This window comes from Rhincodon typus, chromosome 38, assembly GCF_021869965.1.
Source record: "Rhincodon typus isolate 14 chromosome 38, sRhiTyp1.1, whole genome shotgun sequence".
Taxonomy (NCBI): Eukaryota; Metazoa; Chordata; class Chondrichthyes; order Orectolobiformes; family Rhincodontidae; genus Rhincodon; species Rhincodon typus.
The window spans coordinates 18,126,330-18,143,698 of NC_063369.1; the positions used below are offsets into that span (position 1 = coordinate 18,126,330).

General features: G+C 41.8%; 1 protein-coding gene across 1 annotated transcript in view; it reads right to left on the minus strand.

Annotated features, from left to right (window-relative positions):
* The window catches only part of atp13a1 (ATPase 13A1), a 102,106-nt gene that overhangs the window by 83,254 nt on the left and 1,483 nt on the right, over window positions 1-17,369 (minus strand). Inside the window, exons 2-4 of the mRNA XM_048617778.1 lie at window positions 10,197-10,286; window positions 8,417-8,604; window positions 6,376-6,448 (exon numbers count right to left, since the gene is read on the minus strand). Of these exons, the coding sequence (XP_048473735.1) occupies window positions 6,376-6,448; window positions 8,417-8,604; window positions 10,197-10,286 (351 nt within the window). The remainder of the gene's footprint in view (window positions 1-6,375; window positions 6,449-8,416; window positions 8,605-10,196; window positions 10,287-17,369) is intronic.

Genomic DNA, 17,369 nt, shown 5'->3' on the forward strand with positions numbered 1-17,369 from the left:
TGACCCCGTGTGACTTTACCTTCTGTATCAGCCTGCCATGAGGAACCTTGTCAAAGGCCTTACTAAAGTCCATGGAGACAACATCCACTGCCCTACCCTCATCGATCATCCTTGTCACTTCCTCAAAAAACTCAACCAAGTTAGTGAGACACGACCGCCCTTTCAAAAACCATGTTGCCCATTGATTTCCAGGTGGGAGTAAATCCTATCTTGAAGAATCCTCTCCAATAATTTCCCTACCACTGATGTAAGGCTCACCGGCCTGGAATTAGCTGGATTATCCCTGCGACCCTTCTTAAACAAAGGAACAACATTGGCTATTTGCCAATTCTCTGGGACCACCCCTGCAGCTAAAGATTCCCCTCAAGGCCCCAGCAATTTCCTCCCTTGCCTCTCTCAGTATTCTGGGGTATATCCCATCAGGCCCTGGGGACTTGTCTACCTTAGCGTTTTTCAAGACCCCCAATATCTCCTCCCTTTTATCTCAACATGACCCAAACTATCTACACACCCTTCCCTAGACTCATCATCCACCAAGTCCTTCTCTATGGTGAATACTGACGCAATTGTCCATTGTCAGGAAAAACCCATCTGGTTCACTAATGTCCTTCAGGGAAGGAAACTGCCATCCTTACTTGGTCTGGCCTACACGTGACTCCAGATCCACAGCAACACTGGTTGACTCTGAACTGCCCACTGGGCAATTAGGGATGGGCAACAAATGCTGCCTAGCCAGCGATGCCCTCATCCCATGAATGAATAAAGGAGAATAGGCCCTTTGGCCCATTAAGTCTGTACCACCAAAAACCTATTACTATCTACACTAGTCCCACTTTCCTGCACTAGGCTTAATATTTATTTTAATTGAGAACTTTCTTAATTCTTTTACCCGAAGCAACAATTGTAATTGCAGGTAAGTGGTTGAGTAGAAATCAGGCTTTATGTGCCTTTAAGGCACAATTATCAAAATGGTGTATACATACTTATTTCACAAACAACATTCCGATTTATCTGAACAAGAGAGAAACTACTGCCAGCAGTGGGGAGGATTATTGGATTCCTCCCAAGAACTTGGACAGGCCATCTCTCTTTTGGCTTTCTGCTCAATGTGATGGACTCCAACTTAGTTCAGAGGGGCAGGTACTGTCAGATCTGGAATCAATCGCACAGATTGAAGTGACTTTTTGTAGGGAGAGAAGCACCTCCTGATATAAAACCCTTTTATCTGCTTCCAGCTTTCACTCAGGACTGAGGATATATCTTTCGCTGTGGATGGCTTCAACTGGGACATTTCTCTTTCATACATGTATTCCCCAAACAGAATGTCAGCACTGTCTGCGCACTTCAAATACCCAGTTTCTTTCACTTATAATTAACACACATTATAACCAAATGCTGACTGACTGATTTACACTAATAACTATTGGTAAATTAGTGACAAGTGATGCACATTTATCATTTCTATCAAGAAAAGCTAACTGCCTCTAGAATATCCCCTATTTCATCATTCATCTGTCAGCAAGATGCAACTTGGAGGTGGAATTAATGCCATCACAGACAATTACAATCAATGGCAGGAGATTGGGAACTAAGTTGAAACATTTGAGAGGAAAAACAAGGTGCACAGAGGACAAAGACAACTACAGTAAAGAGTAAACAAAACAAAGTTGCTGGAAAAGCTCAGCAGATCTGGCAGTATCTGTGAAGGAGAAAACAGAGTTAACATTTCGGGTCCGATGACCCTTCCTCAGAACTGATGGTGGCTGGGAAAACGTCAATTCATATGCAGAAAATAGGGAGGTGGGTGGGGTAGGGAGTAAACGATAGGATAGAGCCCAAAGAGAGAGAAAGACAGTTGGACAGACAAAGGAGTTGCTAACGAAGAGGTTCGGAGGGTGAATAGTTGTTAATGGGGACTGTAAGTGACTAACAACAGGAGGTGTGTAACAAGCTATGTGGTAACCAGGCCTCGTGTGTGGGGTGGGGGCTGGGACGTGGGAGAGTTTAGGCCTTAAAATTATTGAACTCAATATGGAGTCCGGAAAGCTGTAGTGTCCCCAAGCGGAAAATGAGGTGTTGTTCCTCCAGCTTGCGTTGGGCTTCACTGGAACACTGCAGCAAGCCAGAGACAGAGATGTTGGCCAGAGGGCAGGGTGGTGCATTGAAGTGGCCGGCAACAGGTAGTTCAGGGTCTTTTTTGCGAGCAGAACGTAGATGTTCTGCGAAGCGGTCGCCAAGTCTATGCTTCATTTCCCCAATGTAGAGGAGACCACATTGTCAGCAGCGAATACAGCAGACTAGATTCTGGGAAATGCAGGTGAAGTGTTGCTTCACCTGGAAGGTATGTTTGGGCCCTTGGATACTGGGGAGGAAGGAGGTAAATGGGCAGGTAGGTGTTACACCTTCGCCGGTTACAGGGGAAGGATCCGTAGGGCTGTGGGGAGGTGTCGGGGGTGAAGGAAGTGTGGACCAGGGTGTGCCGGAGGGATCGGTCCCTGCGGAAGGCGGACAAGGGAGGGGAGGGGAATAGGTGTCCTGTGGTGGCATCTTGCTGGAAGTGGTGGAAATGGCATCTGATGATCTTCTGAACATGGATGCTGGTGGGATAGTAGGTGAGGATAAGGGGAACCCTATTGCTGTTACGGGTGGGAAGAAAAGGGGCGAGGGCGGAAGTGCGGGAGATGGGTCAGACCTGGTTGAGGGCCCTGTCGACAACAGAGCTGGGGAATCCTTGGTTGAGGAAGAAGGTGGACATTTCGGAGGCTCCCTTGTCAAAGTTGGCCTCATCTGAACATATGCGACAGAGACAGAGGAACTGAGAGAATGGGATGGAATGGATCCTCATCTGACACCATTTCCATCACCTCCAGCAAGATGCCACCACCAGATATTGGCCAGCCCATTAAGGGCAATGCAAACCATTAAAAGTGAGGGAGAGGTGGGGAGACTGGGAAGGAATCAAATTAAAATTGAGCAATGTATCCCCCACGATGCCAACTTCTCCCTTAAGGCATCGAGAGTGCAGATGGGTCTGTTTCTCTCCCTTCCTTGTTAGTATATTGGGAAGTGCTCTAACACAACCAAACAGCTTTCCCACCACCAAATCACCGTGACATTTTTTGTTTTGCTTTTAACCCTTAAATCACTGTGCAATTAGAAGCATACATGCAAAGCCCATTATGGGAAAAGGGTCTGCTTTATGGATATTTTGTAATCAACCTGTTCAGAGATGGTATTACACAGTTCTGAAGCAGGTGGGACTTGAACCCAGACATCCTGGCTCAGAGGTAGCGACACTACCACTGTGCCACAAATCTCCTAGGGATCTGCTTTATGTATTTTTTTTTAAATCAACCCTTTCAGACATGTTTGACACACTTCTGGAATAGGTAGGACTTGAAACTGCATCTTCTGACCCAGAGGTAGGGGCACTACCATTGTACCACAAGAGCTGCTGGCTAAGGTTCTGCTTTACTTTTTTCAATTTAAATGCCATCTTTATTAAACAATTTGGAGGGTTAGCGTTGATATAAAGATACATTTAGTCACATCCAAATGCAAGTATATTGTTTGCTTAAACTGGAAATCCCTCTTGAATTATGTTCATGCAAATACTGCACCTTTATAGCACAAGGTCAAATACTGCATTTGTAACAATTCTGTTAACACACATTCCTTTGCATTAAGAGTGGCATATTCCCATAGAAAGCTACAGCAATGCAATTTTCTGAAGTATCGGAACCTAATGTCTTAAATACGATAAATATTTGAAGACAAAGCTGCATGCTCATTAGATGTACCCATCGTGGAAAGTTAACTGGAGTACCATAGGTGTGGCTGTTAGCCTGAAATTCCTGCATTAGTTCCCCCAAGTGCTACAGAATATTTATTTGCATTTTGTTTCTGTTGCATTATTTCAACATCCCTCCGCTTTCTGGCTGCAGCAGCTTAACCATCGCTCTTTTATCCCCTCTTTACTTTGCTCAGTTGGCTTTCTGGAATTTTTCTGACCAGCAAGTTCTCATGGGTCATCCTGTCTTCTCCACCACAGCCAAGTCTGCTCCCGCCTGAAAACTGCTGCCAGCACAACAGTCTGCTTTCTAAAGGACTCGGGTGAGGAGATCCCACTGGACAGGCCATTCCCTGTTCCCAAGGAAAATCATACTCATCGAGTTCCATAGGGAAATGAATCAGTGATTTGCTTAAAGGGATTGTCACAGTTCCCAAATTTTCTTTTTTTTTTTTTAAAAATGAACACAAACGGTAAAATAGTCAAAAGGAACCAACTGGTATCAGAAAGGAGAATTTCTGGAGACCAAGGGCACAGCTAAGGCACTAAATAAAAAATTTTATTCTATTTTCAATAGAGATGAGGATGCTGCCAATGTAGGAATAAAGGAGGAGGAAGTAGCAACACTGGATCGGACTAAAATAGATGGAGCTGCTTAAACTATAAGCTGTACTTATGAATGACTTTAGTTATCTAGAGCAATTCCTCAGAGTAGAGCAAATCAAGAGGAGATGTGACTGTGTTCAAATTAAGTACAGAAAAACTGTTGCCACGCACAGATGCACTGGTAACCAGAGGACCGCAGATTTAAGGTGATTGACAAAAGATTCAGATTCGATATGAAAAAACCTTTCATTTGTAGCGTGACTGGAATGGGCTGTTTGAAAGGGTAATGGAAGCCAACTCAAGTATTCAAAAGAGAAGTGGATGAATACTATAAGGGAAAAATTCAAGTGACAGCTCTGCCAAACAGCCAATGCAGAGATGAAGAACTGAACATCTTTCAGCTCTATCACTGCATTACACACACAAAGAGATATCGCAAAATGAGCCCTTAGGGAATTAATATGGTGATATGGCAAGTTAACAGCAAGACGAGAACTAGGAACATCTTAATATATTAAGTTCATGATCTTTCCTTTAAAGAATTTGCTTCTATGCCGAATCTCTCTGTTTCGTGATTTTTGTTGAGTGGTTTGGCCATTACCTGACTGATTAAATCTCTAAATGCAACGATCCTTGGAGATGAGTTTTAAGAATGATACCCTACTAAAGGAATTCACCCAGATATTTCTTGTAATATTTCAAATCATCGTTGTAATGAAAAAGTAGAAAATATAACTCCCTATTTCTATAACCACAAAAATACAATTGTGTCAATGCTATTCAATGCCATCTCAAATCACAGATTTTTAAGAGACAAATTACTGCAATTGCTGGAATCTGTACTGAAATCAACAAATGCTGGAGATCACAATGGGTCAGATGGCATCCATGGAGAGAGAGCAAGCTAATGTTTCAAGTCTGGATGACTCTTCCTCAAAGCTGAAGGGAAGTGTGGAGGGGGCAGCATTTATGCTATAGTTGGGGGAGGGTGGTGTGGGGGTGCTGGGGTGTAGAGTGCAAGTGGAGAAAAGACGTTGATAGTTCAGGCTGAGTGAAACAGGATGCGAGAATGACAGAATGGTGTGTCTTAGTGCCAGATCTGAACGAGCCGACAGTCCCACTGGGGTGGAGGGAGGGGAGAGAGGACATGATAACAGAGAATGCAACAAGTAAAGCTAAAAGAAGGGAAGAAATGGAAGTTGGTTCACAATTTAAAGGTGTTGAACTCAATATAAAATCCAGAAGGCTGTAAAGTGCCTAGTCTAAAGATGAGATACTGTTCCTCCAGTTTGTTCTGTTTCCGGCTCAAACTTTTAGAAGTTATTTTACCAATTAACCTTCAAAGGCTGCATAGTTTTGTTAGAATCATAATATTTCTCTAAATATTCTGTCTTCCTATGTCTGACCCAGCCAGGGCAGCTTTGAAACACACAAAATTAAACGAAGTTGCAAAATCTCTCCATGGTTTTCGAAGGTCCAGAGCCTTGTAGTTTCTACACAGATAAAACTACAACTCCCTCACCCAGAATTTCCTGACGGGGGTTCTAAAAAACCTATTCCTTTTCCACCTGTCCTCCAAAACTGATTTTCATGGTGCATTAGATAAGTAGCCAACAGTCACAAAGTGAAACCTGTAAATAAATAAGTGGAAACTCACTTTCCACCTCAACCAAAATGACCACCAACAGATTGACTAATGATTTCTCTTATTACTGTCTATGCGATGTTGCTGGTTGCAAAATAGTTGCAATGTAATTGTCACAACATAATATGCCTTACATTTCAAAGTAATTAATTGTACTTGCACCGAAGAAAAGTGATAAACCTGAACCGTTAGCTCTGCTGCTCTCTCCACAGATGCTCTGTGACCTGATTTAATCTAAGATTTTCTGATTCAGATTTTCAGCATCTGCAGTATTTTGCTTTCCCAAGTGTACCTAATATGGTCTGGGACGTTAGAAAGAGGATCAGGCACTTACCTGGAAGACAAAGAAAGGGGCGGTAGCTCTCTCCTTGAAGAGTTGCATGAATTCAGGAACCACCATTTCAGCCCTGACAAATAAACAAATGCTCCTGTTAGAGATAGAAAAACACACTGTATGCGTGAGGATACACAGAATAATTTTAACACTGTGAATGCACATTACTAGTCATCAGTTTTGCAGGAACAATGGCTTGCTTTGGTGATTTTTAAAATAATTCTTTATTACATGTTCTCTTCTAGCCCTTTTAGCAATCTGAAAGTCGATCAGGCTGACAGGGGAACTAACCCAATGGCAATTAGCAGCTTTGAAAATCACAAGATTAGACAAAGTTGGTCTGGCTGGGACAGACACAGGAAAACTGAATATTGAGGGAATCATTGTGAATCTAACAAAACCCACCATGTGCCACTTACCTGATTTCTCAAAGATGCATATAACCTGGCAGTGCAAAAAGCCCTTTGCTAAAATTAGAGGTAAGGAAATGAGGAGAAGTCTTTTGACAATAAAAACAGTTGTGTTAATCTGGAATGCACTACCTGAAAAGGGTTCTAGAATCATACAGTAGTAGAGTTGTACAGCCTGGATTTGCCTTTCCAAAATGTAGCACCTCACATTTATCTAGATTAAACTCCATCTACCATTCCTTGGCCTGCTGGCCCATCTAATCAAGGTCCTGTTATACTCTGAGGTAACCTTCTTCGCTGTCCACTACGCCTTCAATCTTGGTGTCATCTGTAAACTTACCAACCATACTTGCTATATTCACATCCAACTCATTTATGTAAATGACAAAAAGCAGTGGACCCAGCACCAATCCCTGTGGCACACCACTGGTTACAGGCCTCCAGTCCAAAAAGCAATCCTTCACCACCATACTCTGACTCCTACCTGCGAGCCAATTTCACAACCAAATGACTATTCCACATGATCTAAACTTGTTAACCAGTCTACCACGCGGAACCTTGTTGAACGCCTCACTAAAGTCCACCGCTCTGCCTTCGTCAATCCTCATCATCACGTCTTCAAAAATAAACTCAATCAAGTTAGAGATACAATTCCCGATGTGCAAAGCCATGTTGACTACCCCTAATCAGTCCTTGCCTTTCCAAATATACGTAAATCCTGTCCCTCTGAATCCCCTCCAACAAATTGCTGACCACTGTTGTCAGGCTCACTGGTTTATACTAAATAAAAACCCAAAGAACTGCGGATGCTGTAAATCCGTTCTGAGGAAGGGTCACCGGACCCAAAATGTTAACTCTGACTTTTTTCTTCATAGATGCTGCAAGACCTGCTGAGCTTTTCAGCAACTTTGTTTTTGTCACTAGTCTATAGTTCCCTGCTTCTTCCTTATCAACTTTCTTAAATAGTGGCACCACGTTAGCCAACCTCCAGTCTTACGGCACCTCACACATGGCTATCGCTAGCTTCCCACAAATTTCTAGTGGACACCCGATCCGGTCCTGGGGATTAATCCATCTTTATGTGGATTAAGACATCTAGCTCCTCCTCCTCTGTAATATGGACAGCTTTGAGGTGGGTGGAAAATTAATGATGACTTTTGAAAGGGAATTGGAGACGTACTTGAAAGGGAGAAATCTGAAGGGCTTTGATGGAAAGCTCGGGGAAATGGAGCTAATTGGACAGTTCTTTTAAAAGATCTGACACAGGTCCAATTAGATAAATAGCCTCCTTCTGTGGCATTTACAGCCTACATTTTAAGAGCATTCTTTCTGCACCATGACAATATTTTTATTTGACTCAGTATCAAAAAGATAGTTTTTCTCATGGATTCTACATTTTAATGAAGACCATCAATATCTCTGGTCAACTGACTGCCTGCAGTACTCCCTTTCAGCAGTATTGTTCAATATAATGAGCATAAAAGTATTGGTATAGAAAGTAAACTGAAGAATAATACACGCAAGCTATCAAAATCATTGATTTTGTTTTTACAGAAGTGAAGAGACAGTTGATTGACAAGAAGAATGGCACCATCCTTCCTCACAACGAATATCCAACTTGCAGTACATACTTGTTTGAACCATATTTCCTTTCTGCAGTTGCTAGCTCTTTCTCATCCTGGAAGCCTTTGGAACCCTGGTAGAACCGGAGTTGTAAATTCACTGGGAAAGCCACTGGACAGAACTGTTTCTCATTTTCATCAAACCAGTATTTAATCTTCTGAAACTCAAAAGAGATGGTTTTCTGCTGGTGCTCATCCTGCACAGAGAGAGATAAATATGCTTTAAAGCACCAGTACAAGAACATTGCGATTCAGAGCTGTGGCAGAAGGGGCTATTCAGTTTATTGAGAAGGGACTATAAATCACCAACAGGAACATAACTGACATCTAATCTCCCAATCCAATACATCATTATATTGTGAATTCGCGAATGTCCTTCAGTTCAACAACTCTACTTGGTAGGTTACTTAATTTAATAATTTTGAACACGAACCTTAAATTTACTTTTCACAAATTTAAACTTTCTCACACTGAATTTTCTGAATTAATTTTACCTATATAACATCAACAATTTCCGATAATACCTGCTTTCCTGACCGCAAAACTAATGCTTCTCTAAATCTTCCTCAGTGTTTGCACACTTAAGTTTTGTGCAGATCTCTGTTTTCTTCGCAATGAATGAATACCTCTATTCGTGCAACAAATGTGATAGAACATTATTTCAGTGAAGATTGAGGTGCACTGTAAGTTCAGTATAAGCTCTACACTCAAACTTCATCTGTTATTCACTTTAACATTCTGTCTGGAGGTTAAATTGCTCGTCAATACACAAAGTTTGATCAAACAATTGGACTCTGACTGCCTGGGCTCATTAACTGCTGACATTTATGGTTGTATGAGTGATATAGTTCTACCATTGAATAACAATATTGCACTAGTAATTTACAATTTTTTTGTAAATCTAGTGATCCATGATCAAAATATTAATGTGCGTAACTTTAAACTGCAATAAAACCACTTGCAAGAAGCATAGACAACTGTAGTGCCTCACCTGCATTAAAAAAATCTCAGCCACGCTGTTAAAACAAAGGTTTCACTTTAAATGAAATGAAAACCAAAAATGCTGCAAATGCACAGCAGATCTGGCAGTTTCTGAGGAGAGTTTGGATGAAATGTCATGATCTGAAATGTTAACTATGTTTCTTTCTCCAAGGATGCTGCCTGACCTGATGAGCATTGTCACAGTCTTCCATTTTTATTTCAAATTCCTAGCATCCATCATAGTCTGCATTTTAACTGGTTATTAGTGTCAAGATTTATGGCAACTTTAGAGTCAAACATCAATGCACAGAAAATGGACCTTTGTCCCATGCATCCACACCAGTCATAAACAACCATTTAGCTTTGCTAATCCTATTTTCCAGCACTTGGCCCATAAGCTTGCAGGCCTTGGCATTGCAAGTGCACATCTAAACACTTCTTTGTAGGACGCTTGCACACATCTCCCTTTACTGTCCCAGCATCACCCACTTCTGTCCTTTAAATCACTCCTTCGCCAACCTCCTACCTCCTGTAGTCCTTCCACTCCCCGCACCCTTTTTCCCCAGTCTGCATCTGCTTAAACACCATTCATCTCCTAAATCTGACAACCTGAAATTTCAACTTCTTCTCCTCAGATGTCGCCTAACCTGCCGAGCGTTTTCCAGCATTTTCTGGTTTTACTCCTGATTTCCAGCATCAGCAGTATTCTGCTTTTGTAATTTAAATTATGTTGGTTTTCCTGGAAACAGAACCGCTTCAGCCTTGTGTGTGATTGAAGAGCTCCCGCTGGCGAGCGGCTGCTGCGTACCTGGTCATGCAGGAGTGCCACGAGTTCAGGGGAGCCATTGTTTGGCGTAGGAACAACCTTGGCCCAGGTCGCTTTGAAGGGGTTGGACTCCTGCAGGACATGAAAACAAAACAGATTACAGTCCAGACACACTTGAGTTTTCCTGTATGTTTCATACCTTTCAACAAGTTCAGACAATTTTTGGGAAACACCACAAATCCCACAGAAATTTCAAGCATTCAGATTTGCAAACATCATTTAAATAGTGACCTAAAAAAGGTCTCTTTGTTATATGATCCACAACACCCCCAGTTCTTATTAGTTCATACAATCAGGAATTTCTGAGATAAAGGGAGTCTTTAATTATTCACCACCTATTTCTATCAAAAGACCCAGATATGAAGTATAGACAACCACTGGCACTGACCTTTGGGGCTGTTTTTGGGCTTGTTCCTCCTAAGCATGCTACATGCACCACACATCACGTTTCAACTTAGCCATACACTATAATCTCAAAATATTAACTTCTAAAAACAACTTAAACTAATTTCACTTCACCATCTTGCCATCCCAGCACCAGGCTCGATTCCGTTCTTGTCCGAATACCAGCCATTCCGATACCGCAAGGGCAACAGGAGATGGGACATGCAGTGATCACAATAGTTGCACTGGATTCAATGTCTATAATTCACAGTCTCAATGTAAAGATAAATTTGAATAAGGAGAAGTAGGAGTCAGAAAGTATCCTTCCCTTTCCAAAGTCCAATCAGCAGCAGAGCTAATGCACTGTATACACTACACAGAAACTGATTCCAAACAAAATCATGCCACAATCACCACCACTTAGGATACACAGTCCCTGTAGTGTGTGCAGTCATCACTGCACATACCAAAGGACCCGAGAAGCCTTTTAAGATGTAGATAATCCCTATGCAACAGGACTGCTCTATGTTACAGCATTAACTTCCCAAAGATTGAAAAGCTCCCAGCCAGCCTGGCATCCAGTTCACGTTCAGTTTTGGTAAGTAGACACCTTGGTACAGTCTCCATCCATTGAGCAGAGGCATTAACAATAAATTGATTTTCATGCCATATATGGTGGACGATAAAACTCATAAAAGGGTGCAACAATGAACAAAGTCCCGTAGTTGTTAAACGTGCAAAAGTAAAGAATTCCACGAAGTCACTACCCTCAGAGAAGAAACTCCTCCTTATCTCTGACTCAAATTTGCAACCCCCTATTTTGAGATTATGCCCTCTGGTGCCAAACTCCCCCACAGGGGGAAATAACCTTTCCATATCTGCCTTGTCAAGTCTCTTAAGTACCTTGTATGTTTCAATAAGGTTGCCTCATTCTTTTATATTCGAATGACTACAAGTCCAATCTACTTAACCTTTCCTCATAAGACAGTTCTGCCACACCTAGTGAAGCTTCTCTGCTTCCAATTCCATTATATCTTTCCTCAGATTAAGGGCCCAAAACTGCTCACAATATTCCAGCTGTGGTCTGACCAGTGCCTTATACAGTTTTAACAAAATCTCCCTTCATTTGTACACCATTCCCTTTGAAATAAGGCACAGCATTCCGTTTGCCTTCCTCACTGAAATTCACTGCTAACTTTTTATGATCCAGTTAACACTGGTTTTTTCTCCACAAATGCTGCCACACCTGCAGTTTCTCCAGCACTTTGTTTTTTATCTTATGTAAGTGGTCATTCTTAGAATCAAATAGAACATCAAGGGCTAGTGGTATGGTTCATCCTGATGACAACAGAAACATGGAGTCACTACCAGAGAGCTGAGCTTTTGATAACAAAAACCATTAACTTCAGTCACCCTATTAGTCAATTGAAGGAAATTTTCACTCAACTAGCCTAAGCACTGGACAAGAGATAGTAAGAACTGCCGATGCTGGAGTCAAAGATAACACAATGTGGAGCTGGAGGAACACTGCAGGTCAGACAGCATCAGAGGGGCAGAAAAGTTGATGTTTTGGGTCAGGATCCTTCTTCATTTTTCTGAAGAAGGGTCCCAAACCAGAACGTCAACTTTCCTGCTCCTCTGATGCTGCCTGGCCTGCTGCGTGCCTCCAGCTCCACACAGTGTTATCTCTAAACACTGGACAAGCAGTGTTTAGAAGAATGAAAGGCAATCTCATAGAAATTTATAAAATTCTAACAGGATTAGAGGGGAACATTGCCATCATTTGGGGGGGGAGGGGGAGGTGGAGCAATCCAAACCAGAGTGTCACAGTCTAAGAATATGGGGTAAACCAGTAAAGACCAAGATGAGGAGAAGTTTCTTCACCCAGAGAGTGGTGGCCTGTGGAATTCTCTGCCACAGAAAGCAACCGAGACCAAAACATTAAACGTTTTCAAGGAGACAGATAGATATAGCTCCTACGACTAAAGGAGTCAAAGGGTATAGGGAGAAAGCAGGAACAGGGTACTCAGTTGAATGATCAACCATGATCATAATGAGTAGTGAAGCAGGCTAAAAGAGTTGGATGCCTAACCCTGCTCCTACTTTCTATGTTTATCTTTGTCACAGTGTGCCACTTACGGTATGGATATGAGCTGTTTCACTTCAGTGGCAGGTGCAAAGACAGAAGCCTAGTGGGAGGGATTCAAATGTGGGTGTCTGGGAAAAATGGTCACAAAAGTTGGAATATAACAATATACAAAGAATTGAAGACATTGGAAAGTGTGAGTTTCAAAGGCTTCATGACAGCACCGAAATTACATGGGAGCAGTGCACAAATTCACCCTGCAATGTCCCAAAACCATTGATGAAAATTCAACCACTGGGGCAACCAATTAGGGAAAAGATCTTCCCAACCCAGTAAGTAGAATGGACAGAACCTGACCGGAGCTTGCTGCTATATGCCTATCAACAACAAATGTGGGAGAGAACCAGATCACAAATGGATAAGCAAGCAGTTTGGCAAGTAAGTGCTGGCATTGAGGGAGTCACAAGGGGAGCTGGAACCTCCTTTGATCCGGTTGGGATATCGGCCTTTTACCAGGTTAAAGGGACGCAGCTTTTGCTTGTTCCAAGAGAGGAATGAAAATGGCAAAAGGAGTAATAAGGAATAGAAGGAGCCTCGAAGGAGCTCAAGGAGGGAAAAAGAGAAAAGGCATTGGAAAGAGGGAGCTGCAACAGGGATGAGGTTTGTGGCAAGAACCTGCTGCAAGAGATGGCTGTCAATCAAGGAATACCCAGCTAATGGGATCCAGGAAAATATGAAATCATTGTGGTGATGAACTGCTTGCTGATAAACGTGAAATCTCTACCTTAAGGCACGTGGTGCAGAAGCGATGTTACTGGATTAGATGTCCACAACCCTAGGCCCATGTTCTGAGGGCATGGATTCTAATCGCAGCATGACAGATGGTGAAATTTAAATTGAATCAAAAATCATAAAGAAACTAGTCTAATGGTAATCATGACAACTATCACTGATTGCTGTAAAAACCCATCAGGCTCACTAAAACTCTTTAGGGAAGGAAATCTCCTAACCTTACCTGATCTGGCCTACATGTGACTCCAGATTCTCAGCAATGACCCGCTATTTAACTGTTCCCCAGGCAAACAGGGATGGACAATAAATGCTGGCCAGTGAAGCCCATGAAAGAGTTTTAAAAATCTTTATGAGTTACTATTCTCAGGAAAAATGTTGTCAATGCTACTACAATGAAGTGTGTCAAATGTTAAATGGAAATCTAATATTAAGGTGCAATGAATAGGGCTGTAATTGCCTAGTTAAAATGGTCTAACTTGTGCATATTTAATAAAAACCATCAGCTGTGATCTCACCATGCTTAAGGTTTCTGTCAGCTATTTTGAATAAAGGCTTTTGTTGTTCCTACACCAATTTAAATACTGAGGTGTCTAGTAAGTCAAAGCTTTTTATGCATGTGGTGGCTTTAAGTTTAATTGAGGGTTGATAAATCATTGATACATTCTTCGTCAAATTCTGCTTCTGTGCATGCCCAAATACACCATATAGCAACACAAATACACAAAGTATTGTTACCATGTATCTGCCTCACAATATGAATTAGTGAGAGCGAAAAAGAACTGAATACAAAAATATAGCCCACAAATAATGATTTTTTTTAAAGGAGTGGGTGATGACACCTGATTTTAAGAATAGCGAAACAGGACACGAAGACAGAACAGTACTAACATCATCAGCTAAAAGGGGACGCAGGAAAAAAAAGTGGGCAATGGTTAATAGAAACAGGATCGTGAGTGCAGAAGCTGGGTCTCATGGATATGATGAAGTCAGACAAGGCACAGAGGGAATAGGAGAGAAACTAGTAAAAGATGCAAATTCAGGATGGGCATTGTAGGAGGCCCCACAGGAAGTTTGACCCAGTGAATTAGGGGGAAAAATGACAAAGGCAGCTAAATATTAGTGTTCTCAAATTTAGCAACAAAGAATCTAAAAGCTCCCCATACTTATTTGAGGCTAAGATGGAATGGACAGGGGAAGAGAGATTTAAGACAGCTTTGTATTCTAGCATAATCCTGGAACAATTACCACATTTTCACAGAGGAGAGCTAAACCTGATAGTGTTTTATACGGTCCAATGGAATCTGGCAGTGAATGGCTAAACCAGTTGTCCACGATAATCACTGAAGTGAACAAATCACGGGTCACTTCCAATCTTCTCCAACGAAGCGCAAGCGCTTACCCCAAATCTTACTATTTTCCATCCAGGAAATGATCTGTATGCAGATGACACAAAACCTGGAAGAATTGTAAACTGTGAGGAGGACTCTATGATATTCCAGAAGGACACAAGTTGGTGGAGTGGGCAGATAGGTGGCAGATGAGTTTTAATGCAGACAAGGGTAAGGTGATGCACTTTGGTAGGAAAGGCATTGAAAGGCAACATAAAATAGGAAGTACAATTCTGGGGGAGGTGGAGGAGCAGTGGCATATGAGTGTATATGTGAAGATTATTGAAATTAGCGGGACAGGTCAGCAGTAAATAAAGTATACAATATCCTCAGCTTTATTAATAGGGGCATAAAGTACAAGAGGAAAGAGATGATGTTGGACTTGTATATGTCATATTATAGGAAGGGTATGAATACATTTGAAGGTGCAGAGGCAGTTTACAAGATTGGTTTCAGGGATGGGGAACTTCAGTAATGAGGACAGATTGAAGAAGTTGGGACGGTTCTCCTTGGAGAAAAGGCAGCTAACAGGAGATATGATAGAGGTTTTCAAAATGGAATAGTCTAAATAGAGTAGTTAGGGAGAAAATGACCCCCATTGTAAAAGGAAAAACAGGAAGAAGAGGACATAGATTTAACGTGATCTGCAAAAGAGGCAAGGGTGAAATGAGCAAAAACTTTTTGTTTTCCCCAGTGAGTAGTTACAGTACGGAATGTACTGCCTGGAAGTGTGGTGGATGCAGGTTCAATGAAGGCATTCAAAAGTGTATTGGATGCTGCTTTGGATAAAAGTAACATCCAAGAGTGTGGGGTAAAAGCAGAAGATTAGCACTAGGTAATAATGCTTATTTAAGAAGCCAGTGCAGAATATAACGCACGAAGGGCCAAATGGCCTGTTTCAGCACCATAACACTTTTGCGATTCCTGCTGCTACGTTTCTTTTCATGACATCTGGATATTTACATCGTGCTTCTTGCAAAGCACATTCTCTACATCTAAAAATCAATATATACTGTGTCTCCTGCAGTCACTTCATAAAGTGAAATGATAAATTGGTTGAATACATAACACTGAACTCAGACTATTCCTTAATAAAACCAATGGCATTCAGGTGAAAGACTTTTGTTGCCTGATGCAAAAGAACAAGCAATTGGAATGAAATTGCACAAAATCTATTGTAAAGAAAAGACCTTGAGTTATTGAACAGGCGCAACAGGTAAGATATTCTCCATGCACTGGTCTCTAACACTTCTTTCTACAACAGTCACTATCATGAATGAGCAGAAATAACATTTTAATACCTTGATACCTGGTACACCAACACTGTACACAAAAACATCTGTTAGTGTCCACCAATATTGAGTATTAACACAGTGTCCCTGCATCTGAGTACACACAACCATTGTACTCTCAATTGTAATACTACGGACTGGCTGGACTGCCTATTTACATGGTCTCAGTACACCCGAGTCACATACAAAATCCCACTCTAGTACCAGACAGGCTACTCCAGCTCTCTATATTAGGATTGGCTTGATCTCAGTCAGTGGTATCATGAACAATAAAGGAGGTTATCTGGGAATGCAGTGAGATCATGATCAACTGAGCCAGCAGGGAATGGCAGATGGAGTTTAATTTACATAAATACAATGTGTTGCATTTAGGTAAGGCAAACCAGGGCAGGACTTACACAGTCAATGGTAGGGCCCTGGTGAGTGTTATAGAACAAAGAAACCTAGGAGTATGGGTTCACAGCTCCTTGAAAATTGAGTTACAACTAGACAGAGCAGTGAAGGCGGCTGTTGGCATGCTAGCCTTCATCAATCAGAGCAGTGAGTATAGGAGATGAGATGTCGTGCTGCAGTTGTACAAGACATTAGTGAGGCCACAGTTGGAGTACTGCATGCAGTTCTGGTCATACTACTATACAAAGGATATTATTAAACTAGAAAGAGTGCAGAGAAGCATTTACTAGGAAGCTACCTGAGCTGAAAGACTTGAGTTATAGAGAGAGGTTGGATAGGTCGAGACTTTTTTTTCCTGGAGAGAAGCAAACTGAGGGGTGGCCTTATAGAGGTATATAAAATCATCAGAGGCGTAGATAGGGTATTTAGCAGACAACTTTTCCACATGGTAGGGAAGTTTAAAATGAGAGGGTAGAAGTTTAAGGAGAGATTCAGAAGACTCCATTCACACAGAGCGTGCCGCGTGTTTGGAATGGGCTGCCAGAGGTAGTGATGTAAGCAAGTACAATTTCATCATTTAAGAAACATTTACATAGTTACATGGATGGGATGGGCATGCAGGGATATAGACCAAACACAGGCAAATGGGACTAGTTTAAATTGAGAAAACTGGGCAGCATGGGCAAATTAAGCCAAAGGGCCTGTTTACACAGTACACCTCTATTACTGTAACTCCAGTCCCGATCATAACCCTGATCCTATCCACATCCTAGTCTGAGCCAGGTTGACGCCCCAAGGACTGTTCGATCCTGCTTCCCCA